We start from the raw sequence: 18,758 nt of genomic DNA, 5'->3' as shown, positions 1-18,758 counted from the left end.
GCGCTCTCTCTCTCTCCCTCTCGCGCTCTCTCTCTCTCCCTCTCGCGCTCTCTCTCTCTCTCCCTCTCGCGCTCTCTCTCTCTCCCTCTCGCGCTCTCTCTCTCTCCCTCTCGCGCTCTCTCTCTCTCTCCCTCTCGCGCTCTCTCTCTCTCTCCCTCTCGCGCTCTCTCTCTCTCTCCCTCTCGCGCTCTCTCTCTCTCTCCCTCTCGCGCTCTCTCTCTCTCCCTCTCGCGCTCTCTCTCTCTCCCTCTCGCGCTCTCTCTCTCTCCCTCTCGCGCCCGCTCTCTCTCCCTCTCGCGCCCGCTCTCTCTCCCTCTCTCCCCCGCGCCCCCTCTCTCCCCCGTGCCCCCTCGCGCCCTCTCTCTCTTTTTCCCCCCCCCCCCACTTTTTTTTTCGGCCTGGCTGAACCATATTTACAATAATAAGTCAGTGTCTCTGTTAAAATGCAACTTTTTCTGTGTCACTTTGCAAAGTAGTTACTGGCTCATTGTCCTGTTAAACCTGTAATTTATTTTCAATTGCCTTACATTGTCAGGCCTTATTATCTTCAAGAACTTGGTTCTCAAACATAAACATGACTTTTTCGCCTCTTCTTGTATGGGTGTTGTAGAATTCAGCACATCTGGCATTGTCATGGATATGCTGACCTCAGTCTAAAGCAAAAAGCTGCATTAGCTTCCCAAGCTGTTTAACACAAGTCATGAAATCCATGTGGTGTGGAAGTAACTGAGGTGTAAGAGCAAAAGATTTTCTCGATTGGGAGAACCTTTTAATAAAAGTTCATTGTATGGTCTGAGGATAGAGAAAGAAAGTATGTAATCTGAGAGGCTTTGTGTGCTGCATTGATTTTGCTTTAATGTTCTCGCTTGGAGAAGTTTGAGGGGAATGAGACTTGTAATTTGGACACCACTCAAACATTAGATTTAGTTTGATTCAGATCTCCAGCAATCTCAGTTCTTATTTTACGTTTTTCTCTGCATTCTGAACGGCTGCGGGTCTCTTGAAGACTATAGGTAAGTTCCATGGTTAACACTGCAATTTATGAGGAGAAAGTGAGGTCTGCAGATGCTGGAGATCAGAGCTGGAAATGTGTTGCTGGAAAAGCGCAGCAGGTCAGGCAGCATCCAGGGAACAGGAGAATCGACGTTTCGGGCATAAGCCCTTCTTCAGGAAGGGCTTATGCCCGAAACGTCGATTCTCCTGTTCCCTGGATGCTGCCTGACCTGCTGCGCTTTTCCAGCAACACATTTCCAACACTGCAATTTAGGCCTGTAACTAGAACAAATATTGAAACCTGTCTTCAGTTTTATTTCTCATGCTTTTTTTTTTGTATACCCTGCATTTTCGCACATTCCCAGCATCTTACTTTCTTCAATCATTTTACCACTGTAACCTTCCTTGCTGCCCAATCAGCCACTTGAATGTTTTGCATCTTTTCAAACCGATAGACAGCTTCAATTCTTTTATATATGTGGATGGGTGAGGGAAATGGGAACCTTTGTGACATTCTCATTTTTGTTTGGGGTCAGAACCCAAAAGGAGTGAGATGTGTGATTGCCTGTTGCATACTATAAAATTGACCTATTTGCCTTTGCTCTTGTAATTTTTATGATGTGCAGTGAAGTGTGTGATTTTGAGCTAATGACTTGAAATGGAAACATTTTTCTGGTGGTCACCTCTTGAGAATGGGATATGGTTGCCTTCAAGAAAACAATAGAGTAAGTTTCTAACATACACACACGCACAGTATTAGGCAATTCCTGGGGATTTATAAATGTACTTTGCTATATCTCTTTCCTCCAGCCAGACACTTCATTTGCTGCTTTGATCGGAGTCCCAAAGACACTGATCGAATATGCTTTCATCACTTCCACAGTCTACTGAGATGGAACTTTGTGAACAAAGCTGTACAGCTGCGTCTCAATGCAGCTTGGGTTTTCTTAAAGGAGGCAGAGGTGTGTCCAGCCCTTTTAAGCCACGTGTATATGACCCTGGTGTGGGCTGCATGCAGCAAAAACTCTGAGCCAAACCTCTCCTTCCCTACTGGTTTTCATGCCCCTTCTGCTGCTGCTGCTGTAGGCCTGTCACAAAGATCACAAATAATAAGCCTTTTCATTGTCTTGACTTCTTGGGCTACTGATAGCTACTTTCTGATTGTGCAGTTAAACCAGTGAAGAGCAGAGCTTTTTTGTCTCAGTCGGACAGCAATTCTTTGAAGGCAAAGCAATGCAATTATGTCAATGTTGCCCATGAATGGACAAAATAAATTGTGAACCGGTTTTGAGAGGCTTCTGGGCTAAGTCTTTAAGACTGCCTACCAAAGTGCGAAATTTCAAAAGAATGCGGTGATTTTGAACTTGACTTAACAGTCATAACTTTTATTTTTGTTTATGTCTTGTGTATTTTTTGCAATAAACAATATTGTAGCTTGACCTGAGATGCCTTTTTTCCCCTTTCCAAACCTCTTTTCCCCCCCGCAATAAGCAAAAGCCTGAGATCTCATGTGTGCTTTGGTCATCTTGTGCTGTATCATGTCAAATCCACTGGCAAGTGGATTGATTTATAGGTGCTAAAGCACAATGCTTGGCTCGCTGCACATTTATATTTTGATTCCTTTCAATTCAAGAGGTGTGGTCCTGCTTACTGTTCCCTTTCCTCTTTTGAGGGTGGATGAAGCACATTGGGAGATGATTAACGTTATAGTGAGATGATAGAGGAAGAGTCATCATTTTGCCCCATGAGGCATAAGGTACAATAGGGACCTTTTCAGTCCCCAGAGTTGAGCTTCACACTGTATCCTCTCCATTAGTTAACATAAAAATATAGAAACTAGGAGCAGGAATAGGCCATTGACACTTCAAGCCTACACCACCATTCAATATGACAGATCCTCCTCCTCAAAACCACATGCTCACTTTCTCTCCATACTTCTAGTGCCTTTTAATGTAAAAAAATTCAAAATCTTGATGGGTGGTACAGTGGTTAGCACTGCTGGCTCGTAACACCAGGGACCCGGGTTTGATTCCACCCTCTGGCAACTGTGTGTGTGTGGAGTTTGCATGTTCTCCCAGTGTCTGTGTGGTTTTCCTCCCACAGTCCAAAGATGTGCCAGTTAGGTGGGTTGGCTGTGTTAAATTGCCCCTAGTGTCCAGGGATGTGCTGTTTAGATGGATTAGCCATGGGAAATGCAGGGTTGCTGTAGGGATTCTCTGATTCTTTCTTGAATATATCAGTTTCTGGGCCTCTCCAGCCTTCTGTGATAGTGAATTTCAATACTTACTTTTGTCTGCCTGTGGTCCCATCTTACTTCCACTGCAATAACAACCTTTACATCTACGGACCCTCCTTTCTTCAGTCTCTAATTTATCCAACACTGTCTCTTGTCCATTCTGTCTAATATTCAGTCTCTTTAATGTTTAAGCTGATTGTACATTGAAATTTCCCCTGTCTTCTCCTCTTCAACCTCCATCCTTACCCTGATTTTACAAATCTATTCCATACTTTTTACTTTATTAGATTACCTTCCACTATTTACCTTCACTTCTTTTTTTCTAAAGTACCTTGCCCTAACATGCTGTGTAAATGCAAGTTATTCGTTTCCTTGCATTTATCTTAATAGCAAGTGTGTTTCACAGAGAAAAACTGGTATGAAGATTCGATTACAGATTCCTGTTACTCTGAGAGGAATCCAGTCTCTAACACCTTTTACAACTTAAATGAACCCTGGCATTCCATCAAAGCTAAGGGAACTGTGGTACCCTAACCTGTTGCTTGCAAGTGTGAATTTTGTGGGCATGGAGATTTTGAAAGAGGTGTCTTTTGTGCCATAGCCCCTCCCTGACCTATCACCTTCATCCCCTCCCCCACTCACCCATTGTACTCTATGCTACTTTCTCCCCACCCCCACCCTCCTCTAGCTTATCTCTCCACGCTTCAGGCTGACTGCCTTTATTCCTGATGAAGGGCTTTTGCCCGAAACGTCGACTTCGAAGCTCCTTGGATGCTGCCTGAACCGCTGTGCTCTTCCAGCACCACTGATCCAGAATCTGGTTTCCAGCATCTGCAGTCATTGTTTTTACCTAATTGAGACCACCAGAGCTGATATGAATAATTTGAGGTGCCTATATGTTAACAGAAATTGGATTAAATATGGCCAATGCAGCTTCATGGTATCCACCTTTACACCCCTGCTTCGTGAATTCACCAATTTTAAATTTCTCTTTGAGGCGGTCTGGAGGTACCATGAAAGATACTTGAAGTGGTGTTTGATTTGGTCCATTCCAATTTAGGTGCATTTCAGACTTCATTTGCGGTGTTGTGAAGCCATGATGCCTGTTAAGATCTCTACAGCATGGGACTCACCACTTTGGGAGAGTAATGAATATTTCATTTTATTTTAATAACAACATTCAAATACCAGTGCTAATGCTGATTCCAAGCCAACTCGCGCTAAAAGTTAGCAGAAGTGAAAAGCTGTAAGTAGTCAGTAACCAATTGAAGGGGGGAATTTAAAATTGAAAAGTGCATCCTAGTTAGTCAACTGTTTTCAAAACTTAAACCAGTTAAAATCTTTGCAAGATGGCTAGGGTCAGTCTTTGCAAGATGGCTAGGGTCAGATCTTCCTTACTTTGTGTTAACACAGGTGTAACTTTTGGGGGCAAGGGGTTAAAAAGAAAAATGCCACATTAACCAGAAGGCCAATTGTGTTCGCATTTTAAAGGTTTTTTTTCTTTGCTGAGATGTGGAGATGTTCATTAATGTTGAATCTGGCTCTGTTTGAACTTCATGCAGACCATACCTCGCCTGGAACAAGCCCTGATAAAACAGAATCTAAGGTTGGTACGAAGTTGGCAGATATGCAGGAACAGACATCAGTGAAAGACAGAATGGCATTATACCAGGCAACTGCATCACAGAAGGAGACCAGCATCCAATCTCCTACAGTAATCACGTTTTTGAATACATTTCCATCTGCACACAATTGATTCTAATGATTATCAGAAATGTTGTTGAGGGTAATCCTGTTCTCATGTTAAAATAGGACCTTGTAGGAAGACTTTTTTTAAATTTAACCTATTTTTCTAATCGATCTGTTCGGGGATGTTCTTACACATCTTTGGAACAGGTGGGATTTGAACCCGGGCCTCCTGGTCCAGGGGTAGGGACACTACCACTAAGACGTGCTGACGACAACCATATTTGCACCACTTAGCAGGAATATCTTCGTTAATAGCAAGGCCTGTTAAGCACGTCAACTTAGATTTTTTTTTGCTGCCTTGCTCTCTTTTACCCTCTCCCCTATCCTTTCACCTTCAACTGTGTAAATGAACACTGTACTTTGTGCCTGTGCAGTGAAAGGTGGGAATCCTCTTTATTCCTGTGACCTATATATGCAAACAGGAGGTCAGCAGCTTTTTAATCTGTCTATAACACACATGTCAATGTGTTATTAAACTGCCACTATCCATTTATCAGAGGTTAGCATAAAGTCACACAAGATTATTAATTTGAATTTACATAGATATCTTGAGTACTTAACAGAACATCAGTTGCTTTAAAGCTGCAGTTGCTATTGTCTTTTTTTGACAGCCATGTTGGCCTGCAATTTGCGCATAGCAAGGTCATGCAAATCACATTGAGATGAATCACTGATTAATGTGTTTCTGATTCTGTTGGTTGAATTAATTTTGGCCAGGACATGAGGATAATTCCTTGCTTTAACATCGTGTCAATGAATCTTTCGCAGTCACCCGAATAGAGTAATGTGATCTCGGTCCAAAGTTGGCACCCCAGATAATGTATCACTCCCTCTATTCTTCACAAGGATGTTTGCTAAATGTGCAGCCTGAACCCATTACCTACTGACTCAAGTGAGTGATGTACCAACTAGCCATACTGGTGCTACTGGTTAAGGTAGCACCGCTCCCATATTTGTGTGACCAACTGGAATGAAAAATTTAGTCCCTCTTTCTCCTCTTTCTCTTCTTCCCCCCTCCGCCCCTCCCCTCCCCTGGAAACCAACTGGCGCAAACCTTCTAGCTATGCTTTGACTCTGATGTCTGGCTTCTTGGACTTGAGTCCAGTGACATCAGATGCTGGATACGCATTGCATCTTTGTCTCGATATATTTGCGCAATTCTGTCTTGCTGCAATGTTCTTGTTTCCCTAACTGTATGCCAACAATTTTATTTGAACAGTTTTTTTTTAAACCTTGCCTTCAAATTCTATAGCAATTTAACTTGCCTGGTGTCTGGAGTGCTATTGGTGAATTTGGTCCCCCTTTGTTTTCAGTACTGCATCCATTCACCTGCATTCCTTCACCAGATGACCAAATGGAAGCTCCTTTTCAAATCCACTTTGCAAACCATATTCATTGGGAATTTCTGAGCTGATTGCTTAACATTCAGTCGCTCAACTGGAGTGGCTGTTTTTAATTTCCCTTTCTAATTGGTGTCAGGTACTTCTAATGCCCAGTTTTACTCTGTGCCATGTCATTCGTGAATGTTTTATATTTATGACATCAAGATTTGAGAGAGATTTAAAATAATTGATTACATCAGGGTGTAACTAAATGTAAACATGGCTCTGCCAGAGGAGAAGAGACTTTATTTCTTCTGGTGAAAGGACCAGCCACCCTACCTATGTGTCTCACCTTTTTTTGACCTGTTAATAACTGGAAGGCTTGCAGGGAGCTGCCAGTGTCTTTAGCTTGGTGATATGTCGATTGGATTCCAAATACTAAAAGCTTCCATTTTAGGTCATAGAGGTCTACAGCACAGATAAAGGCCTGAGCCTATGCTCGTCAAAAGCAAGCCACTAATTATTCTAATCCCATTTTTTAATATTAGAACTACAGCCCTGTATGCCTTGACAACGCAAGGGCGCATCTAAATACTATTACACTGTGAGGGTTTCAGTCTCTACTACCTCTCACAAGCAGTGAGCTCCACATTCCCACCACCCTCTGGGTGAAAGAAAATTTCCTCACATCCCATCTAAACCTCCTTCCCGTTCCCTGAAATGTATGTCCCCTGGTCATTGATCCCTCCACCAAGGGAAAAGTTTCTTCCTGTTTATGTCAATCATAATTTTATACATCTATTGTGGTCCTCCCTCAGTCTCCTCTGCTTTAAGGAAAACGACCTTTAGCCTGTCCAAACTCTCTTCATAACTAAAACACTCCAGGCCAAGCAACGTCTGAGTAAATCTCCTCTGCACCATCTCCAGTGCAATTCCATTCCTTTTAATATGGTGGAAATGTTCTCTCAACTTGTCAGGTATGAAGCCTGACATTTGGATATTCTGTTCACCTGTGCCAGGTAGGCGTTCCTCTGTGATGCACACACTCACTCCATACGCTACATTCACTCACTACTGGTGTCTTGTTTATCTAGTCTTTATCCTTTTCCATCTCTATTCTCTTTCAGCAGCCTTACATGTTTGCCAAATGCTGCTAATTTTGTAATTTACGCCACTTTCGAGTCTCATGTCGTTTCGGGATTGCTCTTTCCTGTTTTTTTTTTAAAACGCATCCTGGCATGTCTTCCTGCCATTGTGCTACTTGTATTGCATTTTGGCTAAAACTAATCAGAATTTCAATTTTTAAAAGTTTCCTTGAACCAGAGGTTCATTTTTAAGTATGCCATTACTCCAGCCTTACTAATTTGAGTCATCTACAAACCAGAACATGCAACCCTTTGGTTTTCTGACCCTTTAAAAATCTTAGCATGATCCTTGGATTGCTTGTCTGTTGGTTCTAGCTACTCTGGAATGTGGTGTTATCAGCACTCCAACTAAGCTCACATCCCAAATGAATAACTAAATTCATTTAGAAATGTGAAACCGAACAGCAACAGTTTATTCACAATGACAGCAGTAAAATACCTGTTTGTTTTTGCAATTAGTCTCTTCCTAACAATATAGTCTGTATTGTGAATGATCCCAAAACCTATTTGAGCCCTTGCATTTGGTTCCATTTTGCCTTGGTTTCTGCACCTTTACTGTTTCGTTCTTTCTCTCCTCGTCACAAGTTTAAATATTCCCATTAGTTTTGAGCTGGCTAGAGTGTGCATTAATGGATTAATGCTTTCTCTGACAGTCTCATTTCATGTTGAATGTTCCATAGTTGGGTGGCATTCCCATCATAACAATTGTTTTCCTGGCTCTATTTAATATGTTAATACTTGCTCCTGGAAATTAGACATGCTGGAGCCAGTGGCCATTCTGACCATTGAAGTGACCATGCTTTTACACAGCAATTTACCATATCTTTAGGTCATTCCAAAGCACTTCAAATCATCAAATTTGTTTTGAAGTGTTTGTGCTGTGTGGATAAACACAGCCGATTTGCGCATGGGATGATTGACTATTCAATCTGTTTTTGCTGAGGGAAAGTTTTTGACCAGGAGAACTCCCTCCTCTTAATATAGTGCAATGGATTAGATTAGATTCCCTACAGTGTGGAAACGCTCCCTTCGGCCCAACAAGTCCACACCAACCCTCCGAAGAGCAACCCACCCAGACCCATTCCCCTACATTTACCCTTGACTAATGCACCTAACACTACGGGCAATTAACATGGCCAATCCACCCTAACCTGCACATCTTTGGACTGTGGGAAGAAACCGGAGCAGCCGGAGGAAACCCACGCAGACACTGGGAGTGTGTGCAAACTCCACACAGACAGTTGCCCGAGGCGGGAATTGAACCCGGGTCCCAAACTCCACACACGGTTGTCTGAGGTAGGAATTGAACCTGGGTTCCTCGTGCTGTGAGGCAGCAGTGCTTACCACTGAGCTACTGTGCTGCCCATTGTTCACATCCACTTGGTGGCATCTCAGGTTAATGAATTATGCAAAAAATAAATTCCCTCTTGAATTGGCATATATTTGTATTCACATTTATTTAGAAAATAATTGTGACTTTGTTCAATTCTACTATGGTAAAACAGTAGTATTTTTCAACCACTTTTATTTTAAAATCTGTATTTGTCAAACTGTTGCCTTAGTTAGTAGGTTGTGGGTTCAAGACCTCCAGAGTCTAGCATATAATCCAGACTGCCATGCTTGTGCAGCACTGGGGGAGTTCCACACTGGCCGTGCCATCTTTCAGATGAGATGTTAAATTAATTTCTTTCGGGTAGACAACAGAGTGGGTTTTTCTCCTGGCTAACGTTTATCCCTCAACCAACATCACTTAAAACCTTGTGTTGCTTTTTTATAAAAGCTTAATGTGTGCAAATTGGCTGTCACATTTCCCTATTCTATGACAATGTCTACAAAAATATTTCATTGGTTATGGAATACTTTGGGATGTCCTGAGGTTACATAAGATGCTGTATATGTTCAATGTTATCTTAAACTTCTCTAGTTTCCATGACTTGTTTCCATAAACCACTTTTTTAGACTTGTACCAGTTGTAACAATCTGTCTTGTAACAATTCCTCCTTTGCTCCCCCTCTCTTCCCAACCCCCTCCACCCATTTCTGTGGCTTCACCCTCATTATCTCTAATCTCCTTCAGCCCCATAACCCTCTGAAATATCCTTGCTCTAATTCTCTGATCTTTTGTGCATTCCCAACCACCGTTGCTGCATGATTAGTAACATGCCTTCAGGTGCTTGTACCCTAAGTTCTAAAATACCTTCCCCAAGCCTGTCGTCTTTTCTCTACCTTGCTCTTTTTAAGCGATTCCTTTTAAAACCGTATCCTTTTGAACAAAGGTTTGGTCATTGCCCTGGCTTGGTGTCAAAATTTATTTTATAATTGTCCCTGTGAAGCACTGTGGGCTGTTTTGTTATATATAAAGGTGCAATATAAATACAAATTGATGAAATCAAAGTAGGCCTACTAACTGTGTTGCCTTGAAAAATGCTTAGACTTTGGACGAGCAAATGCTGTCTGGAGAAGTGATCAATACCAAAGAGCAATGGGGAATCAAAGACTCATCAAATCCTAAGAGGTTGCCACAGGTATAAGAATTTTTTTTTCTTTCTTTTAACTTGATAATTTGTTATTTAATTGCCTACCCTTTTTTTTGTTGCAGGTAGGGTGAAGTTAGAAATTAGCTTTCTTAATACTGATCCTACTGAGTATTGTGGGGGTTCTTCTCAATTTTTTCTCTCATTTATGATAACTCCCAGTAGGTGTCCAACCCAGCACCTCTCCATATCTGCAACCAAGTGGTTATTTCTGTGATGCACCTTGATCAATTTTTATGCACGTAGTATGATCATGAAGGAGTTATCGTAACCAAGTCCATTTCATCTCTTTCCGATACCCGCTCACATTCCGATTGTGATTAGGAATGACAGGTTTTTTTTTCCCCTCCAGGAGAAGTGGGGGGTGGGGTGAAAGAACAAAAGGAAAGGCTTATGTTTGCGTTTGGTCATTTAATCCATCCTGCCTTCAAAGAAAATCTCTATTTGTTGGTTATAGCATCTTATGTATGTAAAACATGAAAGATAACTAGGTAATTTTTTTTATGTCGCCTTAATGTCCCTTTTTCCTTTCCTACTGTTCAAATAAAAATAACATTGTTGAATCAGTGTAGCGTAGAAAAGTACCAAAGACTGAAAATGATTTTGGGGGCTATAGCCTTCATCAAACCAGTTATTTTCTGGTCTGAATTCCGTGTTGGGTTACAGCTTTGTAACTGAGTGCAGGTGACAGTTTTGTTTGCAGTTTCATCTCTTGTATGTCCCTTCACTACTTAATGTTGACAATATGTTTGATATTTGTTGGGATTTCACCGTCTGTCTAAATGTGATTTTGTATTTTTGAATCCTCGTTTTGCAGCTTTTGTTTCTATTCCAGATGCTTTTTTTGTTTAAAGCTGTTGGTAATTCAAACACCATGCAAATAATGTGGCTCCTGTTTAAACAGGGCTATTGTAGTGTTTTCTCTCTCTCCCTTTTGTCTAATATTTATTATGTTTGCTTTCGGTTATAGTGTGACATAAGCACTAGTGACCTTGAAATGAATGCTGGCAATAGGAACGAACAAAAAGAAAATGTGCCACCAGTACCTTTGACCAACACCTCTTCCCATGCAGAACTGCAGAAGGTATGTGAGGTAGACTTAAGTTAGAGTCCTAGAGATGTACAGCATGGAAACAGACTCTTTGGTCCAACCCGTCCATGCCGACCAGATATCCCAATCCAATCTAGTCCCACCTGCCAGCACCTGGCCCATATCCCTCCAAACCCTTCCTATTCATATACCCATCCAAATGCCTCTTAAATGTTGCAATTGTACCAACCTCCATCACTTCTTCTGGCAGCTCATTCCATACCCGTACCACCCTCTGTGTGGAAAAACTTGCCCCATAGGTCTCTTTTATTATGGTCCCGATCCCAGGGAAAAAACTTTGCCTATTTACCCTATCCATGCCCCTCATAATTTTGTAAACCTCTATAAGGTCACCCCTCGGCCTCCGTGCTCCAGAGAAAACAGCCCCAGCCTGTTCAGCCTCTCCCTCTAGCGCTCATCTTCCAACCCTGGCAACATCCTTGTAAATCTTTTCTGAACCCTTTCAAGTTTCACAACATCTTTCCGATAGGAAGGAGACCAGAATTGCACGCAATATTCCAACAGTGGCCTAACCAATGTCCTGTACAGCCACAACATGACCTCCCAACTCCTGTACTCCATACTCTAACCAATAAAGGAAAGCATACCAAACACCACCTTCACTATCCTATCTACCTGCGACTCCACTTTCAAGGAGCTATGAATCTGCACTGCAAGGTCTCTTTGTTCAGCAACACTCCCAAAGACCTTACCATTAAGTGTATAAGTCCTGCTAAGATTTGCTTTCCCAAAATGCAGCACCTCGCATTTATCTGAATTAAACTCCATCTGCCACTTCTCAGCCCATTGGCTCATCTGGTCAAGATCCTGTTCTAATCTGAGGAAACCCTCTTCACTGTCCACTACATCTCCAATTTTGGTGTCATCTGCAAACTTACTAACTGTACCTCTTATGCTCGCATCCAAATCATTTATATAAATGACAAAGTAGAGGACCCAGCACCGATCCTTGTGGCAATCCACTGGTTACGGGCCTCCAGTCTGAAAAACAACCCTCCACCACCACCCTCTGTCTTCTACCTTTTGAGCCAGTTCTGTATCCAAATGGCTGGTTCTCCCTTTATTCCGTGAGACCTAACCTTGCTAACCAGTCTCCCATGGGGAACCTTGTTGAACGTCTTACTGAAGTCCATATAGATCACATCTACCGCTCTGCCCTCATCAATCCTCTTTGTTACGTCCTCAAAAAACTCAATCAAGTTGTAATGTTAATTATAAGAACAATATAAATATATATTCGGGTTCATTTTTCATTGGAGATCTGTTGACTTCCTAATTCTAGGATTCCACCAGTTTGTGATTTTATTGTTGTGTCCAGTGTGTGACTGGAGATCATTTTCCACCTATTGGTGAACAAACAAGCAACTTTGTCTTTCTAAATAAAACACCTCATTTAAATGCTAGATTTGTGATTGAGGACTTGTCACTGAGGAAGGAATTGATCACTCGATTGATTGAATTCATTAATTTCGAAGTATTATGGTTGTGGATTATTTCCTTTTCTGGAAGGCAGAAAATGCAATGTCTATCCAATGCTGCTGTAATAACTGCCCTCACCTGGTCAGCCCAGATTCTGCAGGATCAAATAAAAGCAAAATTATGTGGGCACTGGAAACCCAAAATGAAAAATGAATATGCTGGAAAAACCCAATTCTGGCAGCATTTGTGCAGAGAGATACAGTTGATATTTCAAATTTGATTTATGGCTCCTCTTCAGCACAAGTTCCAAAGAAGAGTGTTTGGATTCAAATGTTATCTTTGTCCTTTAAAAGTGACCCCAAGTTTCCAGTTGCCCACCACTTCAATACACCATGTTCTCATGCCAACATTCTGTCTCACTGAGGCTCAACACAAGCTGGAGGAACAGCATCTCATCTTCTGCTTAAGCACCTTACAGCCTGCAGGACTCAACATTGAGTTTGACAATTTGAGCATGAACACCTACTTCCATGTGTATTGCCTACCCATGCAATCCCAGGTCTTGTCATGAAATGGGTTCCTTTCAGCACAGCCCCAACTCATTTTCAACTACTCAGTCCTCATTACCATCTATGTAGCTTCTCTTTTTCCCTGGCTTACTATCAACAATCCCTTTATCCGCTTACCCTTTTTTCCCTTTCTCTGGGCTCTATCTCCACCTATCCACTCACTATTCCTTCTCTTCCACACACACATGCACATGAATGCTACCTTGTCCTAGCTGTTTTCAGTTTTTAAGAAGGGTCACTGGACCCAAAGTATTCACTGTTTTCTCTCCATAGATGTTAGAAGAAAGTGAGGACTGCTGATGCTGGCGAGTCAGTTGAAAAGTGTAGCGCTGGAAAAGCACAGCAGGTCAGGCAGTATCCAAGAAGTGGGAGAGTTGACATTTTGGGCATAAGCCCTTCATTAGGAATGTGGAGAGGGAAGGAGGCTGAGATAAATGGTGGGTTTGGGGCAGTGGGTCAGGTCGGTGACATGACGATAGGTGGATGCAGGTAGGAGGTGATTGGTTGGGGAGGGTGGAGTGGATAGGTGGGAAGGAAAATGGACAGGTAGGTCTGGTCGAGAGTGTGATGCCAAGTTTGGAGGGTTGAATCTGGCATTGGTGAGGGTGGGGGGGAGATTTGGCAACTGGTGAAGTCAGTATCGATGTAGTTGAAGAGTCCCAATGCGGAAGATGAGGTGTTCTTCCTCCAGTTGGTGGGTGGCTTTATTTGGCGGTGGAAAAGGCCCAGGATTTGCACATCCTTGGGGGAGTGTGAGGGAGAGTTGAAGTGGTTGGCCACAGGACAGTGGGGTTGGTTGGTGAGTGCAGACTTGAGATGTTCCCTGAACTGCTCCGCAAGTTGGCATCCTGTCTCCCCAATGTAAAAGCGACCATATCAAGAGCAACGGGTGCAGTAAATGAGGTGGGAGGATGTACGAAAAAATCTCTCCTGAATTTGAAACGTTTCCTTGGGGCCTTGGATGGAGGTAAGGGATGAGGTGTGGGTGCAGGTTTCACACCTCGTGCGGCAGTCGGGTAAGGTGACAGGTGTGGAGGGTGGGTTGGTGGGAGGTGTGGACCCAACTAGGGAGTTGTGGAGGGAATGGTTTCTGCAGAATGGGCAGCACGGTGGCACAGTGGTTAGCACTGCTGCCTCACAGCGCCAGAGACCCGGGTTCAATTCCCGCCTCAGGCGACTGACTGTGTGGAGTTTGCACGTTCTCCCCGTGTCTGCGTGGGTTTCCTCCGGGTGCTCCGGTTTCCTCCCACAGTCCAAAGATGTGCAGGTTAGGTGAATTGGCCATGCTAAATTGCCCGTAGTGTTAGGTAAGGGGTAAATGTAGGAGAATGGGGCTGGGTGGGTTACGCTTCGGCGGGTCGGTGTGGACTTGTTGGGCCGAAGGGCCTGTTTCCACACTGTAGGTAATCTAAATCTAATTCAAATTCAGAATGCTGATAGGAAGGGAGAGATAAATATATTTTTGGTGATGGGGTCGGAGTGTAAGTGGTGAAAATAGTGGAGGATAATGCACTGTATCTAGAGACTCTTGGGTTGAAAGGTGAGGACAAGGGGGGTACTATCCTTGTTGTGGTTGGGGGGTATTGTTCAAGTGACATGCAAGTCCTGGGCCATCTCCACTGACAAATCAAAGCCCCCCCAACCACCACCTCATCTCTGATCCAACCTTCCAACTTGGCACTGCCCCCTTGACCTGACCTACCTGTCCATCTTCTTTCCCACCTATCCACTCCATCCTCCTCACTAACCTGTCATAGTCATCACCTACCTGCATCCACCTATCGCCATTCTACTTAGCTTTCCCACTCCCACTGTCCTATTTATCTCTCAACCCCTTTCCCCCTCCACATTCATGATGAACAGCTAATGCCTGAACGTCGACTCTCCTGCTCCTCGGATGCTGCCTGACCTGCTGTTCTTTTTCCAGTGCCATGCTTTTTGACAGATGTTGCCAGACCAGCCAAGTTTCTCCAGAAATTTGTTTTTGTTTGTTATCTCTGTTTCTCTGGTTATCTGGTTTACACTATACAGTGCAGCCAATTGAGGAAAAATTGAGCACCTGGAGCCAGCTGCGTCTTAGTGTCACAATATTTATTCAGCAATTACTGCCCAATGCATCTCTAATATACACATTTGAACCAAATCCAACGGAACAGCTGCGAAGTTCCTGTGCATCATTCTTGCCAAAGTAGCATTAGTTTTGCAACAGAAGCCATCCATAATTTAGTGGTTTGATCACATTATAGTTGAGATGTTAAATGGTTTCTTCTTTGGTGTGCTAATTACATGAAGTTGAAAGAAGAGCGATGCAGTCAAATCACTGACTGGAACCAGATCATCTGTGCTGCTGATTAGAAGAATTGACGTAACTCAATTCTTGCTTTGATTCAGTGTCTGTTTGCTATTGTAGTTGACTATATTTCAAAGAATCCTGTTTAACGGAGCCATTAATAAGATCTTCCAATCCCTCAGGAGATTGTTGGTAATGCAAGGATAATGTCTTGCTAAGTGATCTTTTCCTTGCGATATGGTTATTACTGACTGGCTAGCATTTATTGCCCATCCCTCGTTGCCTTCGAAGGGAGCTGCCTTCTTCGACCGTTGCAGTCCATTTGCTATAGGTCCACCCACAATGTTGTTGGGGAGGAAGTTCCAGACTTCTGACTCAATGATGGTGAAAGGACAGTGATATGTTTCTTGTGAAACTACCATTCCTAGTTTGAATTTTTATCCTATTGAGACAAGAGCCATTGAAATTTAGCATCTTCAAATTTCTTATCAATACTCCCTTTGGCCAAACATTTACAGCAGGCTTTACTTCAGCTTGACAAACTGCCAAAGTTCTAGATATATGAACCATTCTAGGTATTTGCAAACGTGGGCCTGGCATTTTACCCCCTTTCTACCAAACTATGGGGCCATAGATTAGTGACATGGGCATTTAGTTCAAATGTCACCAGAGCAGCCAATAAACCTTGACACAAATATCCTTTAATGTTGTTTCACTACCAATATTTTCATGAGTGTGTTGGACAATGCAGCTTGGCAAGTGAAATTGCTTTTGTATTATTTATCAGGAGTCTGTGATTGAGACATCGAATCTTTGGAAAAGCTCTACTTACGAGAAACCAGGAAATAGTCAAGGTGAGCCCCTCTGTTCTAAATGTATGCCACATGCATTTCCTTCATGTTATGGGCATGCAGAGTTGCTCTAACACTTTTGGGTGGATGCAATGGTCCATGTGGCTTAGTTTTGCTTTCATTCATTTTTGTCATATGTAATTTGAAGGTGAATGCATTATGTATATGTAAATCTATTTCCAACTACTAGAGGTTTCAATGCTGCGTTTGCACTTCAAACGGAACCAATGACAATCTCTTCATATCTGCACTAACAGCTTAAAATCACTCATTTGAAATAAGAGCTTGTAAATTGTTGGTTTGGGCTTAATTCATGCTTTTAATCTTTTAAAATGAACAGTTAATGTGGAAAAAGAAGAAGGGACGCCAAAGCTTTCAACTCTGGGTATAAATCAACAGAGATCAACAGCAGAAATACAAAGTAGTCCAGCCAAATCTGTTAAGGTAAGTCATCAACTTGTTTGGTAATTCATGAATGTGATGCTCAACTTTACAAAGCTGAGGATTTACAGAAATAAAGTTGCATTTCCCTTTTTGATATTTGTTTTCTCCTGTTGCTTTCTTCTGAAAGAGTTGATCCAGATTGTATTGTTGCCTATAGTTATAGCAGGGCTCCATAACTCCTCCCAAGTGACCATTCTTTGTGTGAACCTAGGAGTGGCAACCAAAGGATGGGTGGATTGAGGGTTGGAGAGAAAACAGTCCCAATAAGCGCAGACCTGATTTCAGGCATTGCCATGGTCTCGTCTAAAGATATGTTGCTAGATGTGATCAAAAATGGGAACCCTACTTCTAAGTACTTATTTCTCGAGTCTGTGGTATCACGTTTCTATTCCTTATTTAACTTTGTGTTGAAGGAAACTGGTGTCAGAGAGAGCTCCTTGTATTTGTATACTAAATGTCTTGGCGCCAGAAGTATAATATTTTGAGTCTCCCAAATCTAATCACCAGAGCAAGAGAAGCTGCATTAAACAATGTAAATGGCCTGACTTATAAATGCTGCTCTCCCTCAATCTAAAATGACAACCGCAACATGAAAACAGCTTGTATCTATTCACACAGCAGATGGCTAGCAGTGTAGATCTTTATCAGGCAGTGGGTGCTATGATTATAGAGTACGATGAGCTGATGTTTCATCTGTGGCTCCAGCTGATCTACAAGGAAGATGGCATTAGCTGGATCCGAGAGCAGGACCAAACAGGTATTGTTATCTTTTACAGGATTGAATAACTTCATTTACACGATGTCGACCCCGTTCTTAAAGGGGAAATGCAGTACCCAAGAATATACAATAAATATGCAATTCGAGGGCTGTGTCAAATGTTTTCCATTTAAAAACAATTCCGTATATTTTTTTTAAAAGCTTAATGTGCAGAATAATTTTTTTGGAGGAATTAAACTTGAAAATTTAGCTTTCAAAAATCAAGAGTTAAAAGAAAAGTTTGAAGAATTGTCTAAACCCTGGAACAATAGACCGATTCAATATGATTAAGCATGGTACTAGAACATATGTGTGGCATTTGTGTTGCTGTTTAGTATATTACTGTTTAATCCTATTTCTCTGCCTATTTTTCAGCTTCTACTTCCTGTTCCTGAAGTATCCCTTTTCTCTCTCTGCATTCCTCTGTCTCCAATATGAGGTTCTGTTTGCTCTTTTTTTTAAATAAAAGATTCTCAACTCCTTACACTTGTTTATGTGAACACAAAAATCTAAACTGATGTTGCCTGTGTCTGATCATAATTTACTTTTAAAATACATAACTTTTATCTGAGCAGTATTAATTAAAATCCAGTGTTTCTTGATTTGAGCCCAATGAGTGTATGTTGTTTTTGGGAAGGTAAATAGGATTAGCTTGTGCAAGTTTGTATTTGTATCATGATTCCCACTGGGTGTGAAATAATTGTGGGCATACTGCTTAACAGCATGTGGAAGACCCAGTGGCAGGTGTCTATCAGTACTACTCTCTTTAAGGCTTGGAGAATTTGCAAGAGGCTACATTTTATCAATTTTCAATTGATTATGCCTATTCACTTTACTCCACTTTATTTTCTGCCTCCCCTTCCAAATCGCTAATCTTGCATTAGAATTTGACCTAAATTTATGTTTCCGAGGTGACTGATTTTAGAACATTGATATTATATATTGATCAGTAGCTTGGTGCAGTTGCCAGTGCCAAGAACGACACTTGGTAGCTTCATACATGCAGGATTTGCAGCAATAAACTGCCCCTCAAGGGTTAGCCTTTTCAGCCATCAGCAAAAGTGTATCATATGAAGACCACCCCAACTGAAACAGATTGTCTGTCCATCATCCTTCATAGATGTGAGGAATCTGGATTGGAGCTCTACACGAGGCCATGAAGGGGCATCACTTATCTCAGTTATTCACTGACTGCCAAAGTGCCTTTTTTCCAAGCTTCCTTGTTTTCCCTCTTCCAACTCCCATGCTATTAATTTACCTTTGAACAATAGTGTGTCGATATTGAGGAAACTCTTTGGAGAAAACTGGCAGATGGAGTTTAATTTAGATAAGTGCAAGG

General features: G+C 42.1%; 2 protein-coding genes across 7 annotated transcripts in view; one reads left to right on the top strand and one right to left on the bottom strand.

Annotated features, from left to right (window-relative positions):
- The window catches only part of lima1a (LIM domain and actin binding 1a), a 145,006-nt gene that overhangs the window by 121,275 nt on the left and 4,973 nt on the right, over positions 1 to 18,758 (top strand). For 5 of the 6 annotated variants that reach the window (XM_043681976.2, XM_043681978.2, XM_043681980.2 and 2 more), the window contains 5 exons: positions 4,792 to 4,943; positions 9,877 to 9,969; positions 10,949 to 11,062; positions 16,155 to 16,221; positions 16,559 to 16,662. In XM_043681976.2, the coding sequence (XP_043537911.1) occupies positions 4,792 to 4,943; positions 9,877 to 9,969; positions 10,949 to 11,062; positions 16,155 to 16,221; positions 16,559 to 16,662 (530 nt within the window). The remainder of the gene's footprint in view (positions 1 to 4,791; positions 4,944 to 9,876; positions 9,970 to 10,948; positions 11,063 to 16,154; positions 16,222 to 16,558; positions 16,663 to 18,758) is intronic. The other variant, XM_043681977.2, reaches the window with a different exon arrangement.
- LOC122543361 (STE20/SPS1-related proline-alanine-rich protein kinase-like) overlaps positions 15,430 to 18,758 on the bottom strand; it is a 128,546-nt gene continuing 125,217 nt past the window's right edge. Inside the window, exon 18 of the mRNA XM_087985457.1 lies at positions 15,430 to 15,809. Coding sequence (XP_087841583.1) covers positions 15,792 to 15,809 — 18 coding nt within the window. The 3' untranslated portion in view covers positions 15,430 to 15,791. The remainder of the gene's footprint in view (positions 15,810 to 18,758) is intronic.

This window comes from Chiloscyllium plagiosum, unplaced genomic scaffold (genome assembly GCF_037043375.1).
Source record: "Chiloscyllium plagiosum isolate Xiang-an unplaced genomic scaffold, Cpla_swu_hap1 HiC_scaffold_53X, whole genome shotgun sequence".
Lineage (NCBI taxonomy): Eukaryota > Metazoa > Chordata > Chondrichthyes > Orectolobiformes > Hemiscylliidae > Chiloscyllium > Chiloscyllium plagiosum.
The sequence above is the reverse complement of the archived record's forward strand: the minus strand, read 5'-3'. Positions and strand labels throughout refer to the sequence as shown.